At 45.7% G+C, this 16,376-nt stretch overlaps 1 protein-coding gene across 2 annotated transcripts; it reads right to left on the reverse strand.

Annotated features, from left to right (window-relative positions):
• Positions 1–348: 348 nt before the first annotated feature.
• Positions 349–8,065, reverse strand: DCSTAMP (dendrocyte expressed seven transmembrane protein). 2 transcript variants are annotated; one of them, XM_012784263.3, is made up of 3 exons: positions 7,037–8,065; positions 1,896–2,204; positions 349–995 (listed from the first exon to the last, which is right to left on the reverse strand). In XM_012784263.3, the coding sequence occupies exons 1-3, from the start codon at positions 8,063–8,065 to the stop codon at positions 921–923; spliced, it is 1,413 nt and encodes a 470-aa protein (XP_012639717.2). In that variant the 3' UTR covers positions 349–920. The 2 variants fall into 2 exon arrangements, with proteins under 2 accessions (XP_012639717.2, XP_075861195.1); XM_076005080.1 differs by lacking the exon at positions 1,896–2,204 and having other exon boundaries at positions 971–995; positions 7,239–8,065.
• Positions 8,066–16,376: the final 8,311 nt, after the last annotated feature.

A 16,376-nucleotide genomic window follows, 5' to 3' on the forward strand; every position in this document is an offset into this window, starting at 1 on the left:
CCTCTATTCAAGTTCGATTGGCCCTAATGAGCAAGTCTAAATCTTGTTTTCACGATCAAAATTGCCTTTTGTGACAGCACCTCCCTTCTAGTCTGTCCTTCCAACAGGGAAGAGCACTTCAGACTAAGGGCAAACATGCCTAACAGATAAAGACAGCAAGTCCTGTGACTTGTTAAAAGTCATTTTGAGTATAGTGAAAGGTGAAAAGGGAACCAAGATGTGCATTTTTATAAGAATTTTATGTGATTGTGATGCATATGGTCCCTAGGCCACCCTGCTGGACATAGCAGGCTATAGGATTTGCTAGAAGAGAAAAAAACAGAATAAATCTAGGCAAATAGGAAGTAGGCACTGAGGCGGTGATAAGAAATTAGAAACTGCTGCAAAGGGATTTCAGAAAGAGTTTTTGAATAAGGGGGCAGGGGGAAGAGAGACAATTGTAGGGGTAGGTAATAGCTACGAAAGAAATTAAGGACAGAAGAGTTTAAAGATAGTTTGCTGGCTTTTCCCACGTGTATTTTCCTTGGAATATGTTTGGGAGATTGCCGTAGAGATTTCAATTGTTTTCTAATTTTTTTTTCTGTTTTTCTCTTTGATTATTGCTCTAAGGAAACTCATCACCCACCAAGGGGCCTGGGTGTAGTCCTGTTAGATCATGACACAGGCCAGATCATGTGCTTTGTTTGGAAGACAGACCATGTAACCATTCACCTGGCAGCCCTTTGGCTTTGCAATGAAAGGAGCGTAACCAGGTGATGCAAGGTGGCCCTGCACATGCAGACTCCTGATAGGACCGTGGGATGTAGTTCTCTGTCATTGGGCATGAAGAGTGGCCACCGTTGGGCATGAAGGATGGCCGCCATCAGTAGACCAGAGGAGACTTTCTGGTGCAGTGTGGCTGAAAAGCTACACAGGACCTCTCATGGATTGCCTTCACTAGCAATGTCCCCGTGTTTCTTCCTGATCAGTTTCAAGATTGGAAGCCAGAAATGAATCTGAAAAGACAAAAAAGTGGATGAATGAGAACTTGAGTCATTTCAAATGCCTCTGACGTAACTTTTTCATTGTGCAGTTAAAGGTGTCAGGAAAAATTGCCAATAGACTTTGAAATGGACAGAAAAGCTTATCCTTGTGGGTTATCCTGGTCTTTCACTATCTCTGAGCTATTTCTGAATTCCGTGAGTTGCAGATGGCTGATAGCAATGATGGAAATGATTCTTATCCATGACCTGCAAATGAACTTCACTGCAGGGTGAAGGGGACCATGATCCCTCCCACCCACCATTGTGGAAGAAGTCAGTTTTATATCTATGAAGCAAATTCATTCCGGTGTCCCTGATGGCCTATATGTGTGTCTGTTCTTTGAATTTTTCTTTTAGTTAGTTGTAATTTCTTACTGTTCCCTCATTAATAAGTTAGTTAAATAAAATATTTGATATGTGTCCATTTTATATATAATGAGAGTCACTGTGTGTGTGTGTGTATACGCGCACACACACACACAGAGGAGAATAAGCAAATTCTTTGGAGTTCACAAAGTTGTGGTAGATATTTTCTTCTGTTCTTTATCCTTGACCAGGGAAAGTATCCTTTATTGGGCTTTGTCCTTTAACAGCTACCACAGAGGACCTTCCCAGTACCCTCTCTACAACATGACTGAACACACTTACCTTAAACCAATATTTTGAAGGATATCTTGTAGAATCCTCTGGACCAGCATTCAGATCACAAAGCTAAGAGCCTCAGCCGTGTACATTTGTTAACTTTCCCCCAATGTCCTATCTGCCGCTGGAATACCTAGTGTGAAGCTGAAGAGTGCTTTGAAGTGCCCTTTCCATTTGCCTCTCGAATGAACACTTTCTTGTTTAGAGGTTATATCCACAACTTAGCCTTACCTTTGTGAAGTACAGACTCAGTTTGCTTTTGACTTCTCCCAGTGACTGCTTTGATCTTTTCTTAAGTAGCTTTGCATGTAGGTATTGGACGCGCTCCCTCTCCGCGCTGGGGTAGAAGGATGCTATCACCAGGATTTTAAGTTGCATCAGGATGGAAGACAACAGTCCCAGCATCACTAATATCACAAGGATAATACCGAGAGGAACCCAGGTCTTAGATAGAAGGAGCTTTGGTTTCGGGATGCAGTTGGGTTCAAACACAGATATATTAAAGGAAGAATCATGGATGATGTCTTGGGTTCCTTGCTTCTAAAATGAAAGAATAAAATAATCAAAATCCAGGCCAGTTTCGTACTCAGTTCCTGTCTCTCAAAGTATTTTCCAGTGCGTGACACATAGCATTTATCTTCAAATATGCAGGGAGCTTTGGCTAAAGGAACTATTCTTTTGTGTGTTATGATTGGAGCAAAGGAGAAGGAATGTGTCTTATTTGCTAACTATCACAGTGTCTTCCAAAGTGGGCTTGTGGGAATATAATATAGATTCCCTTGAGAGAAGTGTATTAAGTAAGTTTGTCTACTTTATCCCTTCTTTTGAAAGTCACATGCCCACCAGACTGTCGAAGGCTCTGAGAAGAAAGCAGAGAAATCTGTCTAAATTTAGCCAGCGGTGTTCACAACCAATTTCACCATATACCTCATTGTCCTGAAATACGTGTTTCTACAGTTTGAGCCACATTGAGGCTAATGAAGGGTGACGGGAGTCAGCTAAACTTCTGAGGAAGATTGTTCGGAACATAGCCCCTTAAGACCCAGTCACATTCTCCCAGTCTGGACAAACACCCTTAAGCAGACCACAAGGTCACAAGGATGTTGAACACTAACTTACATTCTAAACCAACCTTCTGGAGCTTGGGGGGGTTATTCTTACTGAGTGTACTGTATGCCTTCCACGTGGAAATGTTGACCCTCGAGCCTACTTTACTGAAGGAGGCTCTAAAATCTTATTTGTGGAGGTCTCAAAAACAGGAAATTTTCTCATCCCTCTTGGATCTCACGAGGGGTGTATTCCTTTCCTTTTGAAGGCGAGAGAACAAGCCAGTTGCCCTCAGCAGACAGACACAGAGGGCAGCAGATGACATTGAGCCACCCAGCCAAGCCACCAGCAGGAGAAGTCTGTGCTGATTCAGCTCTTCCCCCCCTTGCCTGGGAAAGTCATTAGTCTCTTGGTGGATTTGTTTTCTAATTTGGTAAAACAGGAATTAATGGACCAGATCTTGCCCATGAAAACTACTCCCAGTGTAAATTAAACACCTTGGAGATGGAGCATTATTAGCCTTACAGACCAGAGTGCTTAGTAAGTTATTATTACCCCAGTGCCAGAGAGCCCTGAGGCCAGGAAAAGGTAAACGATTTCTCAAAAAGAGCCCAATCACACCTGGAGGACACCTTGGGTCTATCCCAGTGCCTGTGCAGAATTTGGACACCCCAAACCCAAGACCTCTACACAAATGTCAAGTCAAATCTATAATTTCCCCAGCATGGTGCCTAAGCAATGAAAAACATTTGTGTTGCCTCTCCTTTTCTCTTATTAAAAAGACAGTCTGCCTACAATTAACTAGAGAGATTTCAGTCCCCTGAGCAAAGGCATTCACTCTCTTTAATACTATTGAAGAAACAAACACATCGATTGAGTCAGCGATGAGAAATCCTGCAATAAGAAAGCGGTGGGTGTTCGGTCTGGGATGGAGTTATTTAGTCTAGGATTTAACTGGGGATTTTGCAGTTGGGAGTCCAAACTGCATAAAGGTTGAGTCAACACTTTTGTATGGGGTTGTTGAGGGAAGACAAATTAACTCTTTCAAATTGCCAAGCAATATACTAAATGGTACCCTGATGTTTTAAAATATGTTTACGTTTCTTAAGGAAGTAATGAATGGAAGGCAGGCTCTGGTGTCAGGCAGTCTTGAAAAGTGAATGCAGCCAAATGCCGTGTGCATGCTAGGTTCTCAATAACTAGAGACTATGGCTATTTTTACTTATACTGCCCACCCATACAGCTGTCTCTACTTGGGTCATTTCCCATCTTCTTTATTGAAAACATTTATTTAAAATCATATGAAAGTGGGAGAGAAATATTGGCAACACTGTGAGCCAATGTTTCTCTTCCCACTTGACTTCTTTGCAAATCTGCAGCAATGGAAAAGACCAGGTGCCTCCAAGGGTGTCCTGGGATAAGGGCAGGCAGCACCGTCTTCCAGGCATGGCAGGAGAGAGCTCTAGAGGAGCCCCCATGGCAGTCCCGTGCTCACATCTGTCCCATGCCCACCACCCTGCTGTTGTTACATGTGTGTGTGGTGGCTTCCCCCAGGATGTGAGTCCCTCAACAGAGGCCAATGCAGTCTAGACATCTTCACATCCCAGCACCCAGCAGTGCCCAAAGATGAAAGTGCCAGGACCTTGTCGTTGGAAATCTTCTGGATTGTTTTGGATGCTTTTCCCCCATCTGTCTAAATTGTTGAGAACTTACAAGACAGGCGTGGATATGGGCTGAGAGAGAAATAAGTGAGAGAGAAGCAAAACAAGAAGGAGGGCAAGGGAGAGCTGAGAACACAGGAGAATGAGGGAAGGAGAGAGGCCCTATCTCTGGCCATCTCCCAAGATCAAGCAGGTCTGAAGTTCTTCTTCAGCTTTCCCTTGAAACACTACTTCCATTACCCATCCCGCTCCAAATATCTAGAGCACCAGGGTGCCTTGTAATTAACTGATCTCTCCAGGGGAAGCAGAGAGCTCGCAGTAATCAACTCTGAGAAGCGGCTGGATGAGGAGGGCAGGAGCTGAGGGACGACGTATCTGCTGAGGCGGAGGAAAGCGGAGGGAAAGTGTGGACGCAGCAGGAGGATCAGAGGCCCCGGGAGATGCAGAGAGAGAGATGGAGAGTGGAGTTTCAAAGGAGGGTTTACAGGCAGCGTTGCTACAGTTTCCCTCTGGGATTCCTCCGGCAGCAGCACAACCCATCGCAGCTTGATGAAGAGGAGTGTTTGCACCAGCCTGGGCTGGGGAACTTGACCCCAGCACGCGTCTCTCACACACGTGCACACGACACACACCCCCCGCCTGGTTCAGCTTCACAAGTTCTGGGTTAAAAAAAAAAAACTACAAGTGTCTGACAATATCCAGATCCTCTGAAATGTCAACAAAATCACAAATTTCTGCAGGGAAAATGGAAGAGAAAAGATGAAAGTGGGATACACAAATACCACCGTCTCCCCTGTTGGCACCCAGCTGCCAACGCGAGAAGGGAGAAGGAGAATTGAGGAAGGAAAGCCAGTTAGTTCCTCAAGACACAGGAGGCATCAGCTCAGACAAAGGCACTGTCTTGGACAATTAATATTTTCCCCAGATCCATCCCATGGCGATTAAAGTTTAAATTTCTGGCTTTGGTCTTCGGGGGATGGGTTTAGAACAGTGGTTCTCAATTTTGGCTACACATCAGAATTACTTGGGGATGCTTTCAAAATCTTTCATCCCAGTCTAATTAAATCAGAATCACTGGGGATTCTGGAGAGAATAATTGGGTCCGTTTGTTTGTTTGTTCAGCTCCGCAGTGATGCGACTCTGTGGCCAAGGTCGAGGACCAGTGGTTTAGTCCTTGCTGCTGGCACCAAAACCAGTTCCTCAAAGTGTGGGTCTATGGATCCCCTACCTTGCAGTCACATGGCGTGCTTACTGCAAATGCTCTCCCATTTAAAATAAATCTCTGTAAACTATAAATACCTGATGCTCTGTATCCATCCCAGGAATTTTTTTTTAAGTAACAGGGTGTCCCTATGTCATCCAAGCTAGTGCAGTGGCATGATCATAGCTCACAGTAACCTCAAACTCCTGGGCTCAAGTGATCCCCCTGCCTCAGCCTCCTGAGTAGCTGGGACTGCAGATGTTCACCATCACACTTGGCTAATTTAATTTTTTTTTTTGAGGGGGGGGTTAGAGTCAGGGTCTTGCTCTGTTGTCCAGGCTGGTCTCAAACGTCTGGCCTCAAGTGATCCTCCCACTTCAGCCTTGCAAAGTGCTGGGATTTATAGGCACGATCCACTACACCGGATCCCAGGAAATTCTTAATACACATTTAAGATTGAGAACCACTGACCTAATAACTATCTCAAAAAACCAAAGAGTAGCTGGGTAGCATTTTTTTAAGTGAGTTCTGCCGGTTACTAGTTCCAGCCATATTATTCAGTTATTTAGTAGCCCTTTTCCAACAATCATGCTTTTAAGCATATGCTGATGCATTGAGAGCTGTCCTACGTTTAATAAGGACTCAGCAGCACAGAAAAGACGTTCTCACTCAGAGAAGTTGCTCAGAGTCTGCTTGCACAAGTCTGAGGAGGGCAGGCCCCAAGTCCTAGTCTCTTAGGTTCATACCAGACACTCCTGCTTGAGAATCAACCTCATGTTCAACACCAGAGACACCTGCTGCCATGTGTCAGCAGCTGTTGACAGTAGGAGGCTAAAAATGGTTGCCCCAAAGATTTAAGGGCCTAGTCCCTGGAGCCTGTAAATGTTCCTTTATTCCGGAAAAGCATCTTTGCAAATGTGATTAAGTTAAAGACCTTGAGATGAAGAGATTACCCTGAGTTATCCTGGGGAGCCCCAACGCGGTCACACGTGTTCTTTAAGAGGGAGGCTGAGAAAGGTTTTCCATACACAGAATAAGGCCACAAGAAAGCTGAAGCAGAGATGAGAGTGGTGCTGCCACAGGCCAAGGAATGTCAGTGGTCACCACAAACCTGGAGAAAACGTGGCTCTGCCAACAACACCTGGATTTTAGCGCAGTGATATTCATTTTGGACTTCTCACCCCCAGAGCCATAAGATAATAAACGTCTGCTGTTTGAAGCCACCCCCATTGTGCTATTTGTTATAGTAGCCATAGGAAACGAATACAGAATCACACCCTAACGTCAGGACTTCAACTGAACCTGCATTTGTTGGGCTCCTTCTACGTGGCATGCAGCGTGCAGGGCGCAGGGAATGCAGAGGTGAAGAAGACACTCCCCTGCCTCAGGAAGTTCGTAATCTTTTGCAAGACAGACCAGCAAACAGCCACGACACACCGCGAGAAGGGCCCAGGCGCCCCTACCTCTCCGTGCAGTTTCAAGTGAACCTCAAACCCCGGCAAGCGTTGGAACTGTTTGCTCACTGAGAAAATGAGCCAATACAGCAGATAATCTGCGGCTGCAAACAGCACCCAGATGTAGAGATGGGTGAGGATGGGGAGGAAAAACAATGCCAGGTTTTTCCTTTCTTTAGGTGTCAGCCAGAAAGATGGGATGACAACGTACTTCCTCCGTTCCTTCTTGTTCAGCGGGAGCACGCAGGGCCTCTGCCGATGCCTCTCCCTTTCGTCGAACTGAACAAATTGTCTGGTGATGTAAATGTTTTCATACTTCCAACCACCAGTGCCCAAAAATCGCTTCATGAAGAGGCCAGTGCCAAGTAGGACCAGCAAAAGCCCTGCGAGGGCAAGTAGCTTCTGACCCAGCGAGGACACCACCTCTGTTGCAGTCGTCATCTGGTACAGGATATGCAGGACTTCCCCTTTGGTGTCATTTAGCTGTGCCTCCAGGACGTGGCTTGGACTGAAAAGAGAGACTGCCAGGGTCTGGTTCCAAGAAACAAGGTCATCAAATAGACTTAGTGGAGTGGCAAGGCCATAAATCCACTGAATTGCCTCTATATATTTTTTCAAAAGTGGAAAATGTATGGAAAAGCTCTTTGCCCTTAGATTGCAAGTCATACTGTCTAGGAGACCTTTAAAGTTGTGAAAAATATTTTCCACGTGTCCAAAGATCACTATCCCCGTGCCAGCCGCAATCAAAGCGTTCCTGCCCTCTCGCAGGCCGCAGGAGAGAAAGACGAGTAGAATGAAACATCGCGCGTGCTTGGAGCAACACAGCAGAACACACATGATAATCCAGGAGGTGGTGAGCGCTGCGACGGAGGACAGAAACCAGCAGAAGGCTGCGGAGAGGAGGCCCGCAGAAATGAAAGCAACACAACAACAAACTCCCCAGTGCTGGATAAAGTCCCTCCATCCAGGACTTCTTGGACACACGTAAGTCTCCCAAAGACTCAGGAAGATAGCCGTGCCTAAGGTCCGGACACCCATGCTCCCTGTGTCCCTGATAATGAAAAAGAAACCACGGTCAGAAAGAGTTTTTCAATGTCCTCTGACATTTGTGAAGGGCATAGTGGGAAACTGATCACAAAACATGGCCACAGTTCTTCACCCCTCTCTGCGTTCACCCCTCGCCATAGGACTTTGCAGCTTCTCCCATCCAGAGGTGAGAGAAACAGAATCCATCAAGGGGTGGGGTCTATTTTGCCATCTCTTGCATCTAGACTGGCCTTGTGACTCAGGATAAAATGTGGCAGAAATGACAGTGACGGTTCTGAGCTGTGACTCACTCCTGCCTGCTCTCTTGGAAACCTCCTACTGCCACGTTAACAAGTCCAGCTGCAGTGGCCTCCCATTGCTGCTGTAACAAGTTACCACCAACTTAGTGTTTTAAAGAAACACATATTTATTTCCTTACAATTCTGTAGGTCAAGTCTAAAACAGGTCCACCATGCCGTGATCCTTCTGGAGGTTCTAAGGGAAAATTGTTTCCTTGTCTTTTCCGGCTTCTATATGCTGCCTTCATTTCCTGGTTTGTGGACGCTTCTTCCGTCTTGAAGCCAGCAATGTTGCATCTTCCCTCCTCTCTAACCTCTGCTTCCATCCTTCTATCTTCTCTCTATGACTCTTATCCCTTCCCCTTTCTTATAAGAACCCTTATTAATACATTGCACTTACCCACATAATCTGGGATGATCGATCTTCTCATCTCAAGACCCTTAACTTAATCACATTTGCAGAGTCCCTCCTCTGTGCATTAGGACATGAACATCTTTGGGGGGCCATCATGCAACCTGTCACATAAGGTTGGATGGCTTGATGGTCAAAGGCACCTGGCCAGTTGATTCCACCAACTCAGCCAATGGCCACCCAACTGCCGGACGTGGGAGAGAGGCCATCCTAGACCAACCCATCCCAGCCAGCCCACCAGATGACCACAGACACGTGTGTAATAAATGCTGATTTAATTTAAGCTTTAAATTCTGTACTGGTCTGTTAGGTAGGAATTGTTCATTGACAAAGGCAACCATTCAATATTATAAGCCTTAATTGTTGAACCCTAGGCTGATATATCAATAAACTGCATTATGTAAGATTACCCTTTAAACATCATCTATTTTCTTGTGCTCTAATTTTATAGACCTGAAAGCTTACCAAGGGCATCCATACTTAAATGTGTCGTTGAGCTGAGGCCGTTGTATCTGCTCTGTAACCATTGAGTCTTCCCTCCTCCACCCCTACCTACCTTCTGAGTACCGTTCCCTCCCAAGAATCTTACAAGGAAAATAAGAATATTTTTGTCACTGAGTTAATCATCTTTTCTTTATTCCTAGATCTGAAATAATTAAAATGAAGGTGCCCTGAGACTGTTATCAGCCGTGCAAAATTAGGTCTGTGATGCACTCAGAAAAACTTGGGTTTGTGTGGAACATTATAAAATAAATCTGATGTTCTTCTCTTTTGATTGACATGAAAATATCTAAAATATCTAAATATCTTCTCTTTTGATTGACATGAAAATATCTAATTTTTTCTATGTGTATGGAATTCTAATGAGGATATTGATCAGTTTTTAAATACTCTCAAATAAATTCCCTGCTCCCATCAAATAGGATGGGTTTGGGTTTATGGTGCAGCCTAATACTGTTAGAACCAGTGAATTACACAGGTCATGTGACAGATGAATCTGGTCATTGGCTGGAGAGAGCGAACTGAGCAACCAGAGGTGAGGAAATTATTCTCTTTCTGTGTTCAGGCTGAATGAGGTCGGTGAAGGGCAGAAATAAGATGGAGAAATAGGCAGGTTAGGAATGACCGTGTGTAAATTTCTCCAGCAAGAATAGAGAGGGCTCCGCAGTTCCTGCCACTTCATCTGAATGGAAATGCTCAGAGCAGAAAAGAGATATGGGGAGAACTTGAGTGCTGAAGAAGGGTCATTACCACGTGGGACTGGCTTAGCAGAGATTCCAGATCCCACCTGCAAGGATGTTCTTTCTCCATCAGGAGGAAAGGGAATTAGAATGGTAATTGAAATGGGAACCAGCAAAAGAACGTAGTTCTTTTTTCCTGCAAGCTTGTTTCCTTTCAGGATCAGAGTTTGGGTTGAAGGTTGGCAGTACTGACATGCACAGACCCCAGGCAGACAGAGACACGGGCCCTTGTACTCCTGAACCTGCCCCGGCATTGCCAACCCAAGTCAGGGCTGCTTCGCTGCAGGCAGGTGGGCAGAGGGCAAGATGCCTGCACCAGAGCAAGCCAGCAGCTGCCACCTCTCCTCCCAGGCGTGTCCCTGTGCACTTACTTTGCCATTGCTTTGGATTTGACCCCAAACCATTATTTCACTAATTGGTACACTGGCAGGTATTAACTGCCTATTATGTTGTAGGCATTTTCCACAAAGCATCTCTTCATGCCACCACCCCCCAGCCCCACCCAACACCTGTGGATGCTCTTTGCATTTTACAGAATGGAAACGGAGGTTCTGAGCACTTACTGAAATTTGTCAGCGATCACACAGAGTAGATGGCACAGCTGGACCCACACCTGGCTTCTCTGACTCCCGGGCAGGCCCTCTCCTCTGCACCATGCCCAATTCCATGACAGGACGCTCAGCGCGCCCTGTTTGTCCCTGCTGGGGACATATCATACTTTCTACCAGTGACTATTTAAGACCTGACCTGTATATTACAAATCTATTTCCACTATCTGCTCACTTTGTTTTTTACCTTCATCAAAATAGTTGTCTCTGTAAGGCTATGTCTCAAATTAGCAGATTCTTCTCTAAAGCAAATAAAAAATCCCAGCTGTTTTAATTTTTTCTAATTTCCTTCATGAGGCACCATTTCACTTGCTTCCTAAAACATTAATAATGTATATTCTGGATCTATTTCTCCCTTCTCTTGCCTTCATCCTTGTACAGTGTGTTCTTAAAACAGACATTTCTCTGAAATGAAGGAGATTTATGGACACATTAAAATTTTAGCATTATGCAATAAAATCTAATATCAATTAAATAAGATATACTGCTGCAATTTTGTCCTGTAAGAGGCACATGTTTTCTTAACAAGCAACAGCTCTAATATTATCCTCCTTGTTTTTGTGCTGAAAACAGCATGTCACCAAGACACCACAACTTTCTGCAGTGAGAGGACTGAACACATTCTCTCCTGTTTTATAGCTGAAGCCACAGAGCGGAGTTTTGGACCATAATCCCAGAGGCTTGTGTTCCAGTCTGCCCTTAGGTCTCTGTCAAGTGTTCCTCCTTTTCCCGAATTGAATGTTAAGACCCGCCTGCTCCTTCCTGGTGAGGTTTAATGTGGGGAACTTAGCAAGCACCTTGAGACTCTATGAAAATAAGGTACCCAGAAAATTCAATCCATTTCTTCTTGTTTCTTTGCTGCCACAGAAAATTGAGAACTTCCATCCTCTGCTCATTAGGTGGAGACTGAACACCCAGGTTGGTGGGGAGCTTAGAGACAGAAGCAGGCCAGTCCCACTCCCAGCACTGGGACGCTGCTCGCGCCCCCCTCAGACAGACATATGCCGATTTCCTTCCTCTTGCTTCCGTGCAGGGGCGGCCATTCTGCTGATCTTTCCTCAGACATCCCCAGTTCTTTCCTTTTAGGACAATCAGTAAATCAGAATTCTGACAAGCTGCTTGCTGGTTTTTTTTCTCAAAGATTTTGTCAAGTAGATACTTGGATTCTTAAATTTTCTTTTTAGGGCCAGAGGGAATCTTATAACTCAGAGCTTCTTATATTTGCATACAGAATCACTGGGGAATCATATTAAAATGCAGACTTTGACTCTAAAGGTCTAGGGTGGCATCCTAGATTTTGCATTCCTAACAAGTTCCCCGGTGCTGCTGCTCATCTGAGGACCAGACTTTGGGTGCCAAATTCCAGAATTCAGCACTGTCGGACAGAACTTTCTGTAATGATGTGCACAATTTTCTATTTGCAGTGTCCAACATGGAAGGCACTAGCCAATGTGATTACCAAGCCCTCAGAATAGGGCTACGGCCACTGACGAATTAAAGTTTAAATTTTATTTAATTTTAATTTATTACTTTAAGTTAAATAAAATTTAGATTTTATTTTGATTTTAATTTAAATATTTTAGTAATTTAAATATATATTAATTATGATTAAATAAAATTTAAATTATTTACATTTTAATAAATGACGGGTGTCTATGTATTGGATGGCACAGCTCTAGATGGTTGATTGACACCTAACTGGCTGATTCTCACTATTGAGGAAATTAAAATCCAAAGGGGCTAAGGGACTTGTCACAGGCATCCTGGCATCAGCAAAGCTAGGGGTGAGAGCCTGGTTTTCACCACTCAGTGACACATTTCCCATCACATCTCATCTTATCTCTGACTTTCATGAGCCCTTTTTAAAGATCTTGCTATGACTCCTGGGTCATGGAGTTAAAATTCCCTACACACTCGTAGTAGCCTGGTGGTGCCGCTGGAACAGAACACCACAGGCCGAGTGGCTCAAGCAACAGAAACGTGTTTCTCACAGTTCTGGAGCTGGAAGTCCCAGCTCCAGGTCTGGCAGGGCTGAGTTGTGCTGAGGGCTCTCTCCCTGGCTTGCAGATGGCCGCCTGCTTTCTGAGTCCTCACGTGGCAGAAAGAGAAGGAGAAAAGGAGGGTGAGCTCTCTGGTGTCTCTTCTTCTTCTTCTTTTTTTTTTTTCTTTTCCATGCTGTATTACTGTTCATGAAGTACAAAGGACTTTACAACAGGTTACCTAAGACCAGGGGTCCTCAAACTTTTTAAACAGGTGGCCAGTTCACTGTCCCTCAGACTGTTGAAGGGCAGGACTATAGTTTAAAAAAAAAACAACTATGAAAAAAAAAAAAAAAAGAAAAAAAAAAAACAACTATGAACAAATTCCTATGCACACTGCACATATCTTATTTTGAAGTAAAAAAACAAACGGGCAAAACCAGTTTGAGGACGCCTGCCTAAGACCATTTCACCCACCACTCTGTTTGACCACCAGGATCTTTCTCTCTTCAGCAATGGTGAGGCGTTTACGTTGTCCTTTTCTCGGAAAAACGGGCTCATGACCTCCCTTAACCTTAATTACTTCCTTAGAGACCCCATTTCCTAATATAGCTACATTGGGGTCTGGGGCTTCAACACATGAACTGGCAGAGGACACATACATTCGGTCCATAACAAAACCCATTTTGCCTTCAGTCATCACAGAATATGTAATGAATGAATAAACTACAGCTGGTGCCGATGTCTGAGACTTATTGAAATACTACTAATAATAGACGGTAGCTGTCAATTGTTACTACGTGTCTGGCCACTGTTACAGCATCTGACATACATGATTTCTAATCTTTTTGGCAACCCCATACTTCTGCGCCTATAACTTTTTGGATGAGGAAACTGAGGCTCAGAGAAGTTAAATAACTTGCTCAAGATAAGGCACCTAAGAAGTGGAAGAGCCAGGATTCTAACCCATGTTTAAGTGACACTGTGGGGTCAGGATGGGGAGCTCTTCAGCACCCCTTTAACATGATCTTCAAAGAGTAGCTTCTAAGTTGGTTGAAATGTGTTCCTGGGATCCCGATCACGCGCGCATCCTGAAATGCAGATTCAACAATGCTGGTATGAGCTGGTATGGCATGAACTGGTATGGTATGAGCTGGTATGGTATGAGCTGGTATGGCATGAGCTGGTATGAGCTCTCCTGCATGACCCCCACCCCACCCTGCCCCTGCCGGTGCAGCCTCGCTGAGCCTTCTAGAGCTGACTGCAAATCTCCTTTCCACAGCCAGACCCTTGCTCAGCTGTGTCGTGCCACTCGTGAACACCCATGTTTTGTTTAGAGACTGCTATAGCCAGCATTAGGCTCACCCTTGCTAATCCCTGAAATGAGGGCACCCTGGACTCAGGCTCATACTGGTCTGAGGTCTTGGCTCTCCCAGAGTACGGGGATTGGGGGGGGGAGGGGCGGCGGTCAGAGTGGTGCAGGCAGCACTCAGCATTGCAAATGCCTGCAGGGGTCAGACAAGCACCTGAAAGAGTGAAGGAAATAAGGAGAAGCAGCTGCTCCTTGGAGGCATGGGGTGTGGGATGATGGGCAGTGGGAGAGCCCATGCTCTTGGTAAGTCGCGGGGGCAGCAGCAACCAACCCAGCAGACTTTAGGCTCTCTATAGACCCAGTTGCCAGATTTTCTGGGTTTTTATTCAAATCAGAAATCTGTATTTCTTTGGATGACATCTTCTGATTAAAAAAAACAAACCAGTTGGCTCAAATTGTTTTGAAACACTTTGGCTGATTTTGGCCACGGCTTCCCTGTTTGCTACCCTTGATTGTCAGATGATGCTCACACAGCCCCCCATCCTCTCTGTTCAGCACCCCCTCCTCAGACTTCCTCTTCCCCACTCCCTAAATTACTTTCCCCCCTTTTCATCCCTTGGGACATTTTTAAATCATGCTGTAAGCCAATTTCCAGTGTCACACATGAAGGTTTTTCTCTATGCCTTGGGAATATTCATTTTTGCCCAAAGATCTCCAACTCTATTTTATTCCCCTCTTTTGTGATGACTGGATTGAGTCCCTTCCTCTGTCTCTCCATTGTTTTTTCTGGCAGCTTCTCAAAGCTTACCTCATCCCTTTAACCTGCAATTTCTCTTTATTTTGCCCCCATTATCAGTAATGTTTATTCCTGATTCAACGGTCCTTGTTTCCCCAGCCAGGACAGAGTAACTGGCTTCTCACTGTTGCCAACAGCAATATCCCAGGAGTAATTACCACTTGCATACTTTTATCCCTAAACTACAGTTTACACCACCCCTCAGGTGGGAAAGCCACAGCTGGAGTCCGCAGCAGAGTGTCACCAAGGACCCCTTCTCTCTTTCATGAGGTCAGAGCAGTTTTTGTGTGGCTGGCCAGGAGGGAACAAAGGAAAGAACAGGGCCAGTGACGAGCAGCCCTGATGCAAGCCCAGAGCCGTGCAGAGCGGGGCAGCCTGCAAATCAGCCTGAGCTCACGTTTACCTGCTTTTAATGAAGGGCTGAGCTGTTGCCACGGGAAACGGAAGCAGCCAGACTTCTACATCAACCTGCACAGGCAAGCTAGCAACACTGCTTCACGGTGCATGCAGCATGGTTATTTTCCCTGGGGGAATTTAATGTCTGTGGCAGCAGCAAGAGCCCTAGCATGGAGGGCATAGGGCTCCCAGTCGCCACCCCCACAGCTCTGTTTGCCCACTGTGTTGGGGAGTCAGTGAGCCCACCCTTCCTGAGCACTGTCCTTTGAGCACAGATCAACTCTCAAGGTGCAGATGGACACGTCCCCACTTCAGATACAAGGTCCAGTTAGCAGCCGCAACACACGGAGCCATGAAATAATAATGAGAGCCTCTAATGGAAGGGGCCCCCGGGAAGGATTGGGGGATATTGAAGACGCACATCACCAATGTGCCTCCACCGCTGGCAGGCAGAAACCCACAGGCCGGCTGCTATCGCAAGTGTAGGAGGAATAAAGGTGGCCTTCTTTGGGGGAAAGGCCTGGAGACGATGACTTTGGGAATTATCCCAGGGCTCCCCTGTATCCCCACTTGCAGAGCCCTCGCCTCGTCTGACATCTTGCAATTTCCCTTAAATGAAGCCAGCTCATTCTGACCTGCTCCTGTGCAGAAGCCAATGGCTTATGCACAGCAAGCTCAGATACAGTCTGCAGACACCCTGGGGACAAACAAAGCCAAACGGACAATTGCTCTACGTCCTATGCTCCTCCAACCAGCTCTGCTAGGCCCCTGCGCAAACCCAGCCTGAGCCCATCAGCCCCCCCCCCCTCATGGCTTGTGTGAATCTCATATTAAAGGGAATCTGAACAAAGGGCAGAGCAGAATAGGAAAACCACAGCAGGCAGGGAGACAGGCTGCCTGACCTTGGATAGGCCACTTCACCTCTTGGGACCGCCACTCCCTTGGGCCAGCTGAGTTCTAAGGTCCCCACTAGCCCAACAGTCTCCCACACGAGAGGTGCAGAGAAGGGCGGCAGAGCTGGCCCTGGGCGCTGGCGTTCTACACTCGCTTCCGGGACAGAATGTCAAAGCCCCGCACCTGTGAGTGCGACAGAAGAAGAATGGAGGGTTTCTTCTCCTTTTCATTTTTGCTTTCTTTCATTTTTTTTTAAGCTCTTGCAAACTTATAATTTGGTTGAGAACATATTGTTCTCTCAGGCTGCCAAAATAGCTCGAGCAGGAGCCGAGGCCTCCATCTGAAGCGGAGCGAGTTCCTCATCCCTTTGTTCCGATCGCTCTTGC

This window comes from Microcebus murinus, chromosome 7 (assembly GCF_040939455.1).
Source record: "Microcebus murinus isolate Inina chromosome 7, M.murinus_Inina_mat1.0, whole genome shotgun sequence".
In the NCBI taxonomy this organism is placed as follows: Eukaryota; Metazoa; Chordata; class Mammalia; order Primates; family Cheirogaleidae; genus Microcebus; species Microcebus murinus.